At 39.7% G+C, this 16,618-nt stretch overlaps 3 protein-coding genes and 1 pseudogene across 3 annotated transcripts; 3 read left to right on the forward strand and 1 right to left on the reverse strand.

Annotated features, from left to right (window-relative positions):
- Window positions 1-393: 393 nt before the first annotated feature.
- On the forward strand, window positions 394-1,446 carry LOC149300865 (putative protein ARB2BP pseudogene; annotated as a pseudogene).
- A 4,667-nt stretch (window positions 1,447-6,113) lies between these two features.
- On the reverse strand, window positions 6,114-7,251 carry LOC149300866 (thioredoxin-like protein 4B). Its single transcript, XM_089484631.1, has 3 exons — window positions 7,120-7,251; window positions 6,864-7,015; window positions 6,114-6,279 (listed from the first exon to the last, which is right to left on the reverse strand). Exons 1-3 carry the CDS (start codon window positions 7,249-7,251, stop codon window positions 6,114-6,116), a joined length of 450 nt encoding a protein of 149 aa, XP_089340757.1.
- Window positions 7,252-10,461: 3,210 nt separating this feature from the next.
- LOC149300867 (tRNA methyltransferase 10 homolog C-like) lies at window positions 10,462-11,679 on the forward strand. The gene has a single exon (XM_089484451.1). It carries the CDS (start codon window positions 10,462-10,464, stop codon window positions 11,677-11,679), a length of 1,218 nt encoding a protein of 405 aa, XP_089340577.1.
- A 905-nt stretch (window positions 11,680-12,584) lies between these two features.
- Window positions 12,585-15,256, forward strand: LOC149300868 (PEST proteolytic signal-containing nuclear protein-like). Its single transcript, XM_089484453.1, has 5 exons — window positions 12,585-12,627; window positions 13,077-13,291; window positions 14,368-14,442; window positions 14,991-15,046; window positions 15,136-15,256. Exons 1-5 carry the CDS (start codon window positions 12,585-12,587, stop codon window positions 15,254-15,256), a joined length of 510 nt encoding a protein of 169 aa, XP_089340579.1.
- Window positions 15,257-16,618: the final 1,362 nt, after the last annotated feature.

Raw genomic sequence — 16,618 nt, forward strand, 5'->3', positions numbered from 1 at the left:
TCAAGACTTCCTAGAAGTCCTACTGATCTAGCAATGCATTTATAATACAGGCCAATCATAAGTGCAATGAAAACTAGCTACCACTTTAATTTGTTCAGATATATATTTTTCGGCTCTGACATAATTTGTCCCTCCACCAGTCATATAGCCATTCATGCAACAATCTTTCCATCCCAAGCGCAGCACTTCCATTTGTTTAAAAAGCTATAATCAGAAATTGTTAAGGGTATGGCAGCAAGATTACAGAAATGGGAAAATAATTATAAATAAAAATATATCCCTAGGAGGAAACCCATGATATGATTTATATATGGCAAATATACCAAAGCAATATGGTCTACTGTACATTATGTCCCGTGTTTGGCTAATGGTTGTGCTTTATATTCAACAGGAATGGAAGGATTGACACGGTTCAAAACATGCGTTGAAGTTCCTCAAGGCTTGGAAGACTCGTTACAATATTATTTCAATGAGCAAGGAGAGCTAAGGCACGTGATTACCAAAGAACGATTTTTGTACAACTACTACAAAAATGAGTATGACCGAAACCACAAGCGCTATCAGGTGCTTGGAGATATGATCACACTTCAGGTTTATGATCTTTTGGAGAAAGATTGTAATCTACAAAGAATTTCTATTCCAGTGGATGCCACCAATGAAGAGCCAAAGTCTTTCTTTTTTATGAGTAAAGAATCGTTGAGTATGCAGACAAACCTGCTTGTTCTTCTTCAAGACAAAGGCGTAATAAGAGCCGGTCAGTGGGGACAAAAAGCAGTGTTCCACCACTCTATAGATAAAGGAACACAAATCCCCTATATTAAGACCGCGTTAAGGGACGATGGATCTGTAATTGTCTTGAACCCCAATGACAATTTTGTTGAAATGAAAGAAGAGCCCAACATGATCGTGAAAACGGAAGAAGAGTCTCTTCCAGAGACCAGTGACTCAATTGAAAGAAAACTTTGTGTTCCAAAGAGGTGTAGTGGTTCTCCAGAGGAGCACACTACCTATGTCTGGGACCAGTTTATTTCCAAAACCGCAGCTACGAATGTGGCATTTATTGCACATGGTTATGGCGGCCTTGTCTTTCTTGATCTTTTGTGCAAGAAAAGTGTGGAGGTTATGAACAAAGTAACTGCAGTAGCGTTTATCGATTCCAGACACCATGCCCAGCACCAGGCAAGAGCGGACCCTGCAGTGCAGACCTGGTTACGTGCGCACTGCAGGAGTTGGGTGCTTAGTTCCAAGTCTTTAGACAGACCAACAGGATCCTTGAGGAAACTGGATTGCCCCAAAGTATCTGCTGGAACTGAAAATCATGAACTTGCACCCTCCATTGCACTTCAATCTGTTTTCCGTTTTCTTACCAGGTCATCAAAAAGTCGAAGAAACACAACATTGCCATCAAGAACAATGTTAACCAGAAGTGCTACAAGGAATAAATGAACTTTGGTTATATCTTCCATTAAATGTTGTACAATTAAAAGAAATAGACGGATGGCATTTGATATCTAAAGGAAATAAAATATTCTGTACGTGTGAATGCATATATGTTCGACTTTACATTGCTCTCCATGCAAAGAACAGGCCAATCACAATGGGAGCTGGAATGCATGATATTTTAGAAACTCCTAGATGGATTGAAGGTGATTTTTATTAGGCCAACGTAAAAGCAAGGTTACTGAAGCTCTCAGAACCCCGGAGGTCCCATAGTCGGCCAATAAAAAGCCACTTAACCCTCAAGACTCCAAATGCTGAATTTAATAGCTATAATAAATATACAATAATTAGCAAAGTATTGGTCTCTTTTAAACTACAATTAACTCATCTAGAAAACTAATGCATAATCACCCCCTGATTCTCACATTCATCATTTTAGGGATATGACTAATACTTATATGTATATGAAAGGTATACAAGGGTAGAGACTAACAACTTTGCAAAAGACATTTCACTTTATTCATGGGGTAGCCCTGCAAAATGAGGTGGTTGTGCTGAAACCACAGCTCTCCTAGAAACTCCCACTTCCCGTGAATAAAGTCCATAAGTTGCACCATAATATAGTGGTTGATGAGGATCTTTCACTTAAAATATAAACATCAGTTTGTTGTGTTTGTTTGTTAAGGTTTTTGTAGCATACATATTGTTTAGTATACAATACTATTTATTTGTATTTGCAGTCCCTGACTCTAGTGGTAACAAGCTTGGGTATATGAATGGCCTTCCCTAACTAACAACTCGTTAATTGTTTGCATAAAACAAAAAAAGGGATTCGGCTGATACCGAAAACATCAGCGGTTTCATAACAGGAAACAGAAAATGTTTCATTTCTAACATCTCACTCGCCCTACAGAGTTTGAAACGATAAAACATCTTTGAACAGCTCTTGATTTAACGGGGAGCTCAATTTTTAGTATATACCTCCGAACATGTATGGGGAAGAGAATTTCCACCTTATATAATTAGTGATCTGGCTTCCGCACCCCTGCGCTGGGACGTTAGCTCTAAGGCATCCATGTATAATGTTGTGTATACCCAGCCAGAATCGCTTGCATTATAGGATCTCTCAGGCTTGGCTGGTGGATGTAACTTAGTGTGTGTGTATATCAAGGTAGTAGATTGTGTGTGAGTGTGTGTATATCAAGGTAGTAGATTGTGTGTGAGTGTGTGTGTATATATCAAGGTAGTAGATTGTGTGTGAGTGTGTGTGTATATATCAAGGTAGTAGATTGTGAGTGTGTGTATATATCAAGGTAGTAGATTGAATAAATAAATAAAGGCACAGTCTGCATGCTGAGCAGGGATGAGAAGCATGGTCTTTGAGGATGCGATTTATCTAGTTCAGGATTCCACTCACACTCTGCTAAACAATATGCTACAAATCTGGCATGACTGTGCCCAGGAAATTCACAGCTCTGACCTAAAGCGATACTCTAGCCGAACAAACTATACATTCCTTTATGCTATATATATAGAGAGAACTTAATGTCACTTAAGGAATTCTCAATGTGCACTCTGTGTATTGTGTAGGTGATGCCTAAAGTATTCAGTCCAATTGTATATATTGCCTTAAAATGAATTGCAAATCCAGGTCATTGTGTACAGTGTCTGACAACATTTAACCTATACACAGGCATGCACTTAATAGTACATGCTTAACCCCTTCGTGACAAAGGCTGATTTTACTTTTTGTACCCTTCGTGACAATGGCCGTTTTAACATTTCTGCGCTGCTTGTGTTTAGCTGTAATTTTCTTCTTTCCTGTTTACTGAACCCACACACATTAGATATTGTTTTTTTCAGGACAAGAAGGGCTTTCTTTAGATGACATTGTTTTGATTGTATCATATTATTTACTATTAAAAAAAGTATAAAATATGGTGAAAAATTTAGAAAAAAATGACTGTTTCTAACTTTTAGTTGAAAAATCTTTTACTCATCTATAAAAGGTAATAAAAAAACCTGCTAAATAGATTCTACTATTTGTCCTGAGTTTAGAAATACCCAATGTTTTTATGTTTTTTTGCTTTTTTCTGCACGTTATGGAGCAATAAGTACAGGTAGCGTTTTGCTATTTCAAAGCCATTTTTTCCAAATCTGGTAATTCTTCCTCCCATGTGCCATTTCGGGTATCTTTGAACCCGGCCAATGCAATTTACCCCATCAAATCATATATTTTTGAAAACTAGACAGCCCAGGGTATTCCAAATGCTGGTTTTAACCCTTTCCAAGCACTTATTCTACCATCAGCCTTTGTCAAACTTTATGGTAGTAATTTTTTTGCATTTGTTTTTTCACACACATTTTACTTTAGGTATAAATAAACAGGTTCTGGTATATGTCACTATCAAAAAATACCCCAATATGTGTTTAGCAACATCTCCTGAGTACAGCGATACCTCACATGAATGATTTTGCCTGGCTGTTTGGGGGCAAAAGGGCCACATTTGGGGCATGCACATTTTTCAATGTTGAACTTTGGCATTTGGGGATCCACTGCCCATGCCCTATTTGGTACATCTTTGAGCCGGGCCATTTCAGTGTGCCCAATAAAGCTATATTTTTTGAAAACTAGACACCCCAGGGTATTTCAAATGCTAGTATTTTAACTCTTTCCATGCACCATATCTACCACCAGTCTTTGTCAAACTTTGTGGTAGTCATTTTTTTGCATTTGGTTTTCCACACACATTTTACTTCAGGTATGAATTAAAAAGTTCTCGTATATGTCACTATCACAAAACACCCCAATATGTGTTCAGCAACATCTCCTGAGCGCAGTGATACCCCACATGAATGATTTTGCCTGGCTGTTCGGGGGCAAAAGAGCCACATTTGGGGCATGCACATTTTTCAATGTTGAACTTTGGCATTTGGGGATCCACTGCCCGTGCCCTATTTGGTACATCTTTGAGCCGGGCCATTTCAGTGTGCCCAACAAAATCATATATTTTTGAAAACTAGACACCCCAGGGTATTTTAAATGCTGGTATTTTAACTCTTTGCATGCACACATTTTACCACCAGCATTTTTTCAATGTTTGCAGTAGTATTTTTGTGTGTGTATTTTTCCCACACACACCTACTTTATGTATGAATTTACAGCTCCTGGTATATGCCGCTGTCACACGACACCCCAATATGTGTTCAGCAACATCTCCTGAGTACAGTGATACCCCACATGCATGGGTTTGTCATTTTTGGGGGGAACTAAAAGGCCACATTTGGTACGTGTGCATTTTTCTAATTGGAAATTAGATGTGTGGCCATCCTTCCCCCCGTGTTAATTGGGACGTTGTTGAACCTGGCCAATTCAATTTACCCCATCAAATCATACATTTTTTAAAAGTAGACACCCCATGGGCATTTAATATGCCAGTATTTTAACTCTTTCCATGCGAGAATTGTTTTCAGCTAATATGCTAATTTTAGGACTTGCTCACAAAATTTTTAATTTTCTTAACATTTTTTTCAACTTGAAGGTTCCCCTGATAGTGACATAAGTGGGAAATTATTTTTACATTTTACTGTTTTTTTTCTAATTATTATTAATTTTATTTTATTTTTAATTTATTTTTTCTAATCACACTGTGATTAGAAAGCTGAGCTCCATTGACTTGCATGGTTGAATGCAGTACCTATATTCAACCTGCAAGTGGAGCCAGAGTTCTCTAGAGGGTCTGGAGACCGTCTAGCGAACTTTTTAGACTTTATTGTTTTTCTTTATTGAATTTTCCCGGACCGCCGCCATCTTGCAGATGGCGAAGATCACCGGCAGCTGCGGCTGTGACCGCTCCGGAGAGTCCATCCCCAGGTAAGTGTTTGGTGTCGCTGGATGCCTCCTGATCGAGGCATTCCAGCGACACCATTTAAGTTTAAAACGGGCGTCCGCCGCCATACAAAGTATGGCGGATGTTGACGCCCCGGGGAGGGGCCAGAGATGGCCCCTTTGTGCCGATAATGGCGTTGCTGAATGCCTCGAGGTCGAGGCATTACAGCAACGCCGTTTCGGTGCAGAAAGCGAAAATAGATCGCTTTCTGCACCCGTTTAATGACGTGCCGGTCCTGGCACGTCATTTGTCGTTATCGACTTGAATTTCCGTGACGTGGCCGGACCAGCAATTGTCATCAAGGGGTTAAAGGGGAACCCCCAGAAGTACTGTGATCGGCAGCGCAGATCAAAGAAGCCATATGGAGACTATTCCCCGATCAGTGGCAGTGGGGATACAAGTGAAACCAGGGAGAGGTAGTTTCTCCCTCTTCAAAGAAATGAGAGGAAAAAAGTTTTTAAAATAGTAAAATAAATATAATTTAAAAATAATTTTGTAATAGAAAACCAAGTTTTTATTAATACATCATGTATTTACAAAGAAAAACAATTGAAAAAGTTGTACACTGAATTATTAGAAGATACCTTAAACCAACACTTTTTCATTAACTTTTTGTGTGAACAAATACTTTTCTTTCTGCCATTTCATATTTTGCCTGCATAAGGTTCTTATGCAAAGTTTTAAACAGTGCTCGGTTACTCGGTGTTCATAAAACCTGAAGCAGACGACACTGTCTGATTTTCACACTCTGCTATTTTGTTGTGGCATATCGCCCCTTGTTTCCTACACTCCCTGGTACAGAAGATCGTATTTGGGAATGTTCTTTCGGTCAATAGGACTTTGTACGATGAGTTTTCCACGCATTGCTCCCCGGAAGATCACTTCAATTAGATCAATGAAATCCTGCTTAGTTTTAAAACTTCCAACAAACTTTGTATGATCTGACGACCTGTAAAAGTAACACATTGTATTCGTTATAATCAAGATTCAAGCAATGTTTAAAGACGTGTTACTGATACTGCATGCAAAGCACCTTTTGGGACGCTACAGCCATCACATTCACTTTAGTGTATATGAATGCTTTGCAGTCCATTTAAATGTTTGTGTTTTTTGCCAATGCATTTACCCCTTTCCCAACCACCTAGCTAGTTGCCCTGCAGGAAATATGTTCCCTGCACTTTACATGCTTACCTCCAGTCAGCTCCAGAGCTACCTCAATGAACACTGCAGATGGGGGTTCTATTGAAACCCCCATGCGCTTGTGCAGAGACCACTACTACAGATTTCAATCACTGGACCACAGAAAAGTACTTTAATATGCACTCTTCCTTCCTGAGTGCTGATCTGTAGTAGCGGAAAGGTCCTACCTTTGGAAATGCCAGGCCAAGTTTCAAAATAATTCGATATGTATTGGAATTTCTATTAAAGTACTTGTACGTGATGCATTATAAAGTGTCTGATACACATACATACACGACACACACACACACACACACACACCTTTCCATATAAAAATGAGGAAATCCTTATTACCCGTAATCCACTTTCATGTGTTGTCCATTGAAAAAGAATATTGTAGAAGGAATGTAGCTGATGTCAAAATATCGGGTATAGACTGGTACATGATCCACGTCCACAAGATAAATAGTTGCCATTTTACTCAAGTCGTGCGCTGTTTTGGCAAGCTGGGAATAAAAAAAAAAAATAATCACATTGTATTCAAATATCATTGCGAGATTCCTTTAGTTAATAATATTAACTTAATATGAAAGCAAAGTACGTGATTTACAATATCATCGAGCTGCAGACAAACTGGATCATCATCTCTTCCAAACCGAAGGGCTAAAACCTTTTCAGCTGTTGCTTTTATTGCTTGATCCACCTCGCTTTTAGTGCTCAGCTTAGGCAGCAGGAAACTCATATTCAGTGATGGCGCATTCACAATGACCAGTTTCTACAAGGAAAAAAGGACAATATTACAATGTATGCATGGATTCATTAATAAACAGCATTTTTGCACAATGTTTTTTTACTATTAAAGGAAATAGCTCATCTGAAAAACAAAAACGTGGTAGGACTTCATACAGTAAATAGCTAGAAATGCATCTGCGCTGAAACGAAATGGAAACATGTTTTATGAAGTTTTATTTTTATAGCGTCCACAGAACCTGCAATACAATAAAATAGTGAAGTTATCCGAAAACATAAAAAGGCTGTAACTTCTAGCAGATGGTATCGTCGCGTATACGAGAGCCTTATTGCACTAGTCGTTTTACTCATGTAGAAATAGTAGAAATGAAGGAAAACTATAAATGATTAAACATATGTCTCTAAACTCCAATCTTAGATTCTGTATCTATTACTAGATCCCAAAGCATCCATCACCTCCTTGAGCATAAAATACAGTAATGTAGGTGAGAATTGACAGATAATTTTTTTTTTGGGGGGGGGGGGGGGTCCAATAAACCTTTATCTGCAGACCAGATTATTAGTTAGATTATTGTTAGTCATCTGATATTTTGGGTGGCTGTCAACGCTCAAACACCACACCGAGCTGATTCTTTACGGCAATGCTATGAAGTTCCTTTCCCATAGACTATCATTAGTCAGAGAGTCCAGATGGGTGATAGAGACTGAGCCATTCTATAGTTTCCCACAGGCAGTATGATAAGCAGTCAGGATATGTGTCTTGTACAGTGGGCTGAGATAACAGAGCTTCAAATCACCTGAAAATAGCCCTACAGGGGAACTAAAGCCTAAGGAATATTTTCCAACGGGCAGGTAGGGCCGTATGGGGTATCTGTAGTTGCCCCTACCTCTCTGGTAAAAGTTTATTTTGAGGTCACTAAAGATATACACAAAGGTATGCCGTTAATTCCATTCTGATGGCCACGAACAGACTAATTTACCTCAGAAGCAGTCAGTTGTTTGATACCTCAGGGTATTTTAACAGTGATTAATTAGCAGGCTGTTGGGCAATCACGCAAAAAAACCAAAATAACTTCCTAATGATGATGACCAGAGGGACCGCTTGAGACACAGAACGCCCTGTCAGAAGGCTGGAGGTTTCTTACTTTTCCCCCTGCCTCCACTGTGACCCGGCTCAGGAGTGCGACACGTGGAAGAAACCTGAAAGATACCCAACCATCTTCTATTACCTACACCAACCCTGACATATCCGTGATCCCTGTGCGCGAGACGGGCACCTGCAATACCCCCAAGTCTACTGTCGGGAACGCGCGGTATCACCGGAAGCGGAAGTGAGTTCTCGGAGGCTGTCCCTGCAGAAAGTGTGGCGGAAGTGAAGCCGAACTATTGTGAGTATGCCTCATGCTGTATGCGCGCCGCGGCACACGGGGAGAGTGACCTCTGTCTGGATCAACCAGCCACGGTAACTGTAGGGGGTGACAGACATTATTGTGTTGGTTTGACACTATGCGGTAATTGTAACATTTTAACTCCTCTCGTCTACATGCATTTGTGTGACATGTCACAGTTAATAGAGGTTGATAACACTTCAAAGACTGAAGGTGCTGAGATCAGATGTTTTATATCCCCCTATATGATTTAAAGTAGTGTGGTATGGGATTGAGAGTAACGTTGATAGGCACGTTATACAAGGTGGGGTATCTAGTGGATGATATGGGGGTCAGTGATTGCAGGTGGCTCAGAAGCATTGCAACCCAGAGAGCAATGAGAACTGGCCCAATCTGCAGCTCGCATTCCAGTCACAGTGGCCTATTCCTTACTAGTCACTCTGAGGTGCTTTTTAATAGTCCACAGTCCTAAAAGTCAAGCTGTTTCTTGATTAATCAAATTGGGTAAATCACGTCTTTTCTTCTAAATGTGTAGCTATCAATGAGTAAAGAAGCAGGTGATCAGCAGTTTCAGCTCAATTATTTTACTCTGTATTGTGAAGACTTGTGCCCGATATGGCCCCTTTTGGTGCATAATTATAAGCGAACAAACATCTAGGAACACCCATGATTTAAGGATACATTTTGTAGGACCAGCTCTGCTCTCCTTCCAGCAGAACCTCACCGGTGTTGGTCCTTCGAAATCTTTAGGGAAGGCAGCTGAAACTGCAACTATCCTGCAAACCCCCTCTTTAAAGCGTGACACTGACTGCACTAACCTTATTCTCTCTTGGCTTGTTAACAGGAGGCGGTAGTCGAAAACCCGGCCAAACTGTAACAGAGGTGGAACGTGGTTGACTGTACAGCCGAGGTTAGCCATCATTGTGCCTATGATACATTTACTAAATACAACAGCACGGCCATACTTCCTCTTGGTTTGATTTAGGAACTTTCCAATATTCAAGTTCTGGTACTGCATTTACACAATAATAATAAAAAAAACCCAGATGTGTAAAATGTTTGGGATAAAACGGGTACTGTATTTTTCAGATGTACCAAAAATCCCCGGGATACATCATTGACAGAAACAGTGTGTCTCGTGGTCTCTTTTAACCCAGAAGTTCTCTGAAGGGGAGAGAGAGGCTAATAAACTATTTCTATTAAAGAACGGTGGTGTAAAAAAATTTGAATATGTATTGTATTCTCTTCTGCTTTTACGCTAAACAAGCATCTCTGTCTTCTGTGTGGGAAAGAATTGTGTCACAGTCCAGTGCTTTCTTTAAAGGCTGTCTACTACAGCGGGCATTTGCTCCAAGGGGTCCATGTATAAAGTGTATATATAGAGGCAAAAGGGCGATTGTTGTTCTCAATTTGCATACACCTACCGAGAATACCTTGCAGTGGTACTAGCGCTCCAAGATTCCTGTGAGGAAAGAAAGTCTTCTGGCTTCTTGTGGTTGTACATTAGCATTTAAAATGCCTCTGCTACCGCCCTAGTTTTAGGTGAAGGGGGTTTTCTACCACCTTTACCCCGCCATAACTTTTGTTGGGTGTTATTTTTGCAGAAAGGTATTATGCCTGTGGCTACATAGACATCATGTTAGCGGTCAGCTGCTGTGGAAATAAAATGAAAATCAGTTACACCTATTTATTTCAGGCTGTCAGTAACACCACCTGTGCAATATAACTGTATATGCTTGTAACACGTATATTTGTATTTGTAGATGGCTTTATGTATATGCTTTATCTAACACATTGTATGTTTGTATTTGTAGATGGCTTTCTGTGTTGCATCTAAAATGAGATTACTGAATACGGTGACTCGAACCATTAGATGTTCATCTGCATTTCATACTCTTGTTCAGGAAGGAAGAGTCTCTTGCTCATCCTTAAGAGTCCCTTGTCAGCAATCGCTATACAGAACAGTAAGCTTGTTCCAGTGCCTGAGGGCAGAAGATACAAAGTTAGACCTAGATGAGTGGAAGACTATTATGAAATCTGATACCCAAAGTACTGAGACGGAACTGAACTCAGAAACACAAGAGAATCCCTCACTGGCCAGCATGAGAGAATTGGTAGAAATGTGGAGACTGGCAGGTAGAGCTGTGCCAACATCCATGACTACAGAACAAGTACAAGCCCTTGTGGAGCTTTCTTCTGTTTCATCACGGAAAAAGTATTTAAAATTCTTGTCAATTAAGGAAACAGAGAAAAAGAACAGGATTAAAAAGAAGCAAGAGCTTCAGAAAGCTAAGATGGAGACACTGACTGAACCAGCAGTAGCAAGTACAGAAGTGAAAAATACCTTATTTTTAAAGTTCTGGGATAGCTCCATTGATAACGTGCTCCGATGGAGAGTTGCACAGGCAATGACATTGGGACAACCTCTTGTGTTTGACATGGTATATGAAAACCATATGTCACGGTATGAACTAGAGAATACTGTGTATCAGTTAATGCTGTCTGAAGGATGGAACAGAAGAGCTAAAGATCCTTTCCACCTCTACTTCTGTAGCCTCCAGCCTAATGGACCATACCATAAGGAACTGGTAAAGCGTTACACCGGAGCTTGGGATAATGTACTTGTAACTGCCACTGAGAAGTCCCATGTAGACATGTTCCCACAGGATCAGCTTGTTTACCTGACAGCAGATTCTCCTAATGAGTTGAAGAGATTTGACCATAATAAAGTTTACATTGTTGGCTCCATAGTTGACAGATGTCAGCAAACGGGATTGTCGCTGGCAAATGCTAAACGGCTGAATTTGACCACTGCACGTTTACCTCTAGACAGATACCTGAAGTGGGACAGCGGAGCTAAAAATCTTACCCTTGACCAAATGACATGTATTCTTTTAAGTTTAAAGGAGGAGGGTGACTGGAAAAAAGCATTGTCCTTTGTCCCAACTAGAAAACATGAAGGGTTTCTAGAACGTGGTCACTCACGAGAAAAGAGCAAGGTCAAAAACTACAAATACGCTCAAAAATGGTAAAATATGGACTTTAATGGTTTCTAACATTGAAAGCCAGAAAACAAGAAAAACAAACAAAACAATGGAAATAGTGATATCGGACACAATTTAACACTATCCCAATAGCTTTATTCTGTACATTTGTTATTAAATAGAATTTGTTACAAGCCTGGTTACATTTTGCATGTCTTTTGCCATGTTTCAAGGGGGGGGGGTCTAATTCTATGCACAGAAATTTTGAAATTGATTCCTTTAACACACAAGAAGAAGTTTAATAAGAAGAAGTTTAATAAGATTCACATGCACACAAAAAACTGCTCACAACATACATACAAGCCAAGTGCACAGAAAAAATAAATCACAATTCAATAAATGACACTGCATAGATTTTGTCACAAACCATGAAAGTAGATTTTTATATTAGTGCTATGACTAAAAGTTCTGTCTCCTGAATCAGATTGCTGTAAATAGTATAGGCCCCGTACTTGCTGTAACAGTTAAGAAGCAAGAGCAGCCGGAAAAGATTTCCTCATGCGGCTCGTACAAAGACTAGGCACGACAGTGGGATTTTGACCTAATAACCAGTCAGTTCCTATAGTGTGTTTAACGATGGAAGACCAATCACACCTTTCCTACAGTTCCGTTCACGGCATGTTTTGACGGACCCATTAAAAAAAACTAAAACTTAGAGTTGCATATACTGCGGCAGCCGCTCTCTTGCAACGAACTAGGCATCCCTAGTAACGCCACACTGCCAGTCCGTTTTATTACCTCCAAGTATTGTTATCCAAAACATCCACTACCACTGACGGCGAGTCCGGAAGTAGCCGGAAGACGCTCTATCTTTTCAGGCAGTTTATCTATGGTAACTGGATGGGCGGAGCTAGGTGGGAAACAGTGACGTCAGTATTGCTTAGACCTGCAAGATGGCGGAGAAGATGGAACGAGTGAAAGGAGGTGATACGGAGAGTGCGTGTGATATGCGGATATGGGCCCAATTTTCAGTGTTTGAAACGTTTGTATGTTGGCTTGACTGTGACTGTAATCATAATTTTACCTCTACGAACTATTGGCTATATTCGTTGTATACGAATTAGTTGGTTCACTGTCATTACAGAGTATGCGTATAAAATCCTAGTTATGTTTGCTCTGCGTGTACAAACCCTGATATCATGAGTTTTGGGAGGATATATATGTTTATACTTCTAGAAATAAAATGTTTTGGTTAGAACATACAGAACCATATTATTATTAGACTGCTAGCATTTATCTATGTATAGGTGTAGGTTTTTTGCCTACACTAATACTAAGGCCCATTTTTGTTTTTGGTACTTTTTTTTTTTTTTGTGGTTGCTGTTCCCATCATTCAGCTCAGTAAATAAAATGCTCATCTTGGTAAGTTGTTTCAACTTCACCAGGACCAGAAGAAGAGGCAGAAAAAACAGTGAACACTAAGACTGTTTCTTCCAGCAATGGAGGAGAAAGCTCAAGTCGCAACGCAGAGAAAAGGTCTGCAGATAAGCCGTTGGAGGACTCCAGCCAGCCCTTGTCAAAAGTCTCCAAGATTGGATTTGCGATCGGAGGGCAGACTACAAAGAAGGCACCTTCTATATCCATCAAGCTTAGTACCAATGTACGGAACAACTTGAGATGTTTGAATTGTGCATTCAAAATGTCTATATAACAGTGTTGGCCAAACAATGCATCACCCTAGGACAGGGGTGTCCAACCTGCTGCATGACTACATCTCCCATAATGCTCTTCTGCTTAGCTGGCTGAGGAGTATGGGAGATGTAGTCCTGCAGCAGCTGGAGGCCTGCAGGTTGGACACCCCTGCCCTAGGGTGTCATACATTGCTGGGATTCAAGAGGTGTCTACATACATGCTTTAGTTGTGCCTGTGTGTACGCTAGGTTAGAAACCACTATTCCAAGGAGGTTGCAGGAGGTGCCGTTATATTGCTTCTTGTTTGGCTCCAGGAGACAAGTAGAGCTGAGGTGCCGCCTTTATTGGTATCATCTTAACTTACGTAGCTTGTGTGTTTCCATGACTTTTCTCCACATTGCTTCATACTGTTTCGCTAATTGGGGACATGTCGACGGTGCATGTTACGGTTTGGATGAAATGTCATCAACTGAAGCAAAAGAAACAAAACAACAACTTAATTTTTAGGCTATCCTCAATAAAAGTTATGACCTGAGAAGTCCTGCAGTATACGGTATTGGCTCGATTATAGGCCGCACCCTTAAAGGTTGGTGCTATTTTAGAAAAAAAAATATTTTTGCAGAAAAAATACACACTGGTATGGTAAAACAGCACCTAATAATCAGGAATACATGTATTTTAACATTTTTGGTATCTATTATGCTGTTAGTCAACATATGTAAAACAGAAATTTGGAAAACCAATAGCCATTATAAAGTCCCCCTCCTTAATTCATAATGCATCTTACTTATAGATATGCCACTCTGCCCCCTAGCAATGCACACCCCCCCCCCCCCCCGTGACTTATCAATGCACCCCCAGACTCCCTGGTGTCTAGCGGGGCCGACCGATGGACATGGCGTAGACAACCTCCGCTGCCGGTGTTTAAGATAGCCCATCCATCATGTACAAAACAAATAAGTGCCTTAATCGGTGGTGTGAGTATATATGTGTAGCATCACGCGTTCTGTTCGCTTCTATTTAATACCTTTTTTTCTTCTTTTAGAAACCTAAGGAAACCGCTCCAGCAGTAGCCGCCCAAAAAAGTGCAGTGGCTGCAGTATTCAACGAAGATGAGGATGTAAGTTCTGTCTTGTCACAGTTAAATTGCTGCTTCCAATTGAAATGAGAAAGCTTGCAGTGTATGCTTGGTAATAAATCTACAGCAAATAGGATGAAGTGTTTCAGAAATCTTTCTAATAGTTATGGAGTGAAGTGGTTTATTTATATATATATATATATATATATATATATATATATATATATTCAATTGGCTTTTATGCAGCTCTGTCAATGGTGCAAATGCCCTCGGTTTTAGCAGCAGCTGGATATTAAGGTTGCCTAAGTAGTCCAGCTGGATAGAAAAGATCCTTATTTAGCGAGAATTCGCCAAAACGGACAATTCTCCGGCAGAAATAGTACTATGTGCGTTTGAAATTCTTGGCTATAGATTCCACATTAGAGTGCAGCAATGCCCATGGCTAGGAAGGTATGAAGTTGATTTATTTGACCATCAAGTTCCATATTTTCCATTTAGCCATTATTATACAGTTTTCTTGTGCTTGGTCTCATATGTTACTTATGTTTTGTAGCCTTGTATAATTCATATTTCATTTTTATGATGTGCAGAGTGAACCAGAGGAAATGCCCCCAGAAGCAAGAATGCGCATGAAAAATATCGGAAGGTACAAAACCTAAGCGGGGGGTTAAATCTATGATAATGTGCTCAGCTACAATGCACCATTGTTAATGTGTGTTGTCCTGACTCTACTAGGGATACACCGACATCCGCCGGGCCAAATTCATTTAACAAAGGCAAGCACGGCTTTTCAGACAGCCAGAAGCTATGGGAGCGGAATTTGAAATCTCAGCTGGAGCGGATACCTGATAAATGAATTGTCTGTGGAGAGGCTTTGTGTGTCAATGAGGAAGTTTTCCTTTTTTATGGATGAATACATTTGCAGTTGTGTATGTTTTTTTTTTGTTTGTTTTTTAAGAGATGTGTGAGGAATTTAAACATTTGCTTCCACCAAACTCTGCATATTTTTTTTTTTTACTTTTATTGTTATATGTAGAATGAAGTATTTTTTTGTTGTCTATGGTTGTTTGATTTTTTTTATTTTTTTTTCTTCACCTTGGCCGACAAGAAGTAAAAACAGAAATCTCTTTAACAGGAAAAAAAAAAAAAAGCTGTGGCTTGTTATTGCAGTCATTAAGTAAACTTCGATCGCATGTTCTCTGCGAAGATTAAATATAGAGATGTTTAATTAGATGCCATTATTATATTCTGTTATATGCGTTTCAAGTCCGTGACCTCGATCAAGATCATACATGCTTTCTGATGCCAAACAAAAAGCCACTATTTAAAGTTAATGTCAAACACACGTTTGCTTCTTATATAGTTATATATAATTTTAATGCATATATAAGTTATATAAAGTCCATGTGTATTGAGGCATTAGTGACTAAACATTCTTTTTAGGACATATACTTGAATTTCCTGTAAAAGAAGAAAAATTGCAAATATTGTGATCAAAAATAACCATGGAAATAAAGCTTTCCCAATCCTATGTTGTAGTCCTGTTAACATTTTGGACACCTCTTACATGTTCTGTGTGTGTTGTATGAAGAAATATAGAGTCTGAGAAACACATTGCACCAGAACCCTTAACCTGGTGAAAGGCTTTATTAGGGTTGGATTTTTGAAGACCTTAGTAAAACGTTTGGGCTAATTAGGGCCCAATATAAACGTGACTAACGTTGAACCTTGCTGTCAGATTTAGGTTATGGAGGAGACATCTGTCAGTAGTGTATATTCCGTAAAGTGGCAGGCCTGTCAATATCTCATAGAGCAAGATAGAAAATCATCCAGGAAATCGCAAACGACATTAAAATAGCATTTACAGATCTGCAGGCAAGTCCATGACTCCCCCATCAGGACACTGGGCATCATGGATGGGGCATGTATGTATAGTACGTCAAGAACCTCATAACATCAACCGTCAATAATAAAGCCATAGTGTGGTGATGTCAAGGCCTGGATGTCTTGTAATCATGACTTTAGTTTGTATTGGAATTCTACAGAAGAATGTCAGCCCGTGTGTCTGTCCCTTAAATCACAACTGGGTTTAGAACAAAGACAACGATCCAAAGCACATAGGAATGCATCAGAATTCTTATTTAAAAATGTAAAAAAGCCAAAGTCAAAGACCAGACTGAAGCACAGATGTACATGTGTGCATTGTGAGAAATACATA

This window comes from Sceloporus occidentalis, unplaced genomic scaffold (genome assembly GCF_023333645.1).
Source record: "Sceloporus occidentalis isolate IW3139 unplaced genomic scaffold, rSceOcc1.0.p SCAF_22, whole genome shotgun sequence".
NCBI lineage: Eukaryota > Metazoa > Chordata > Lepidosauria > Squamata > Phrynosomatidae > Sceloporus > Sceloporus occidentalis.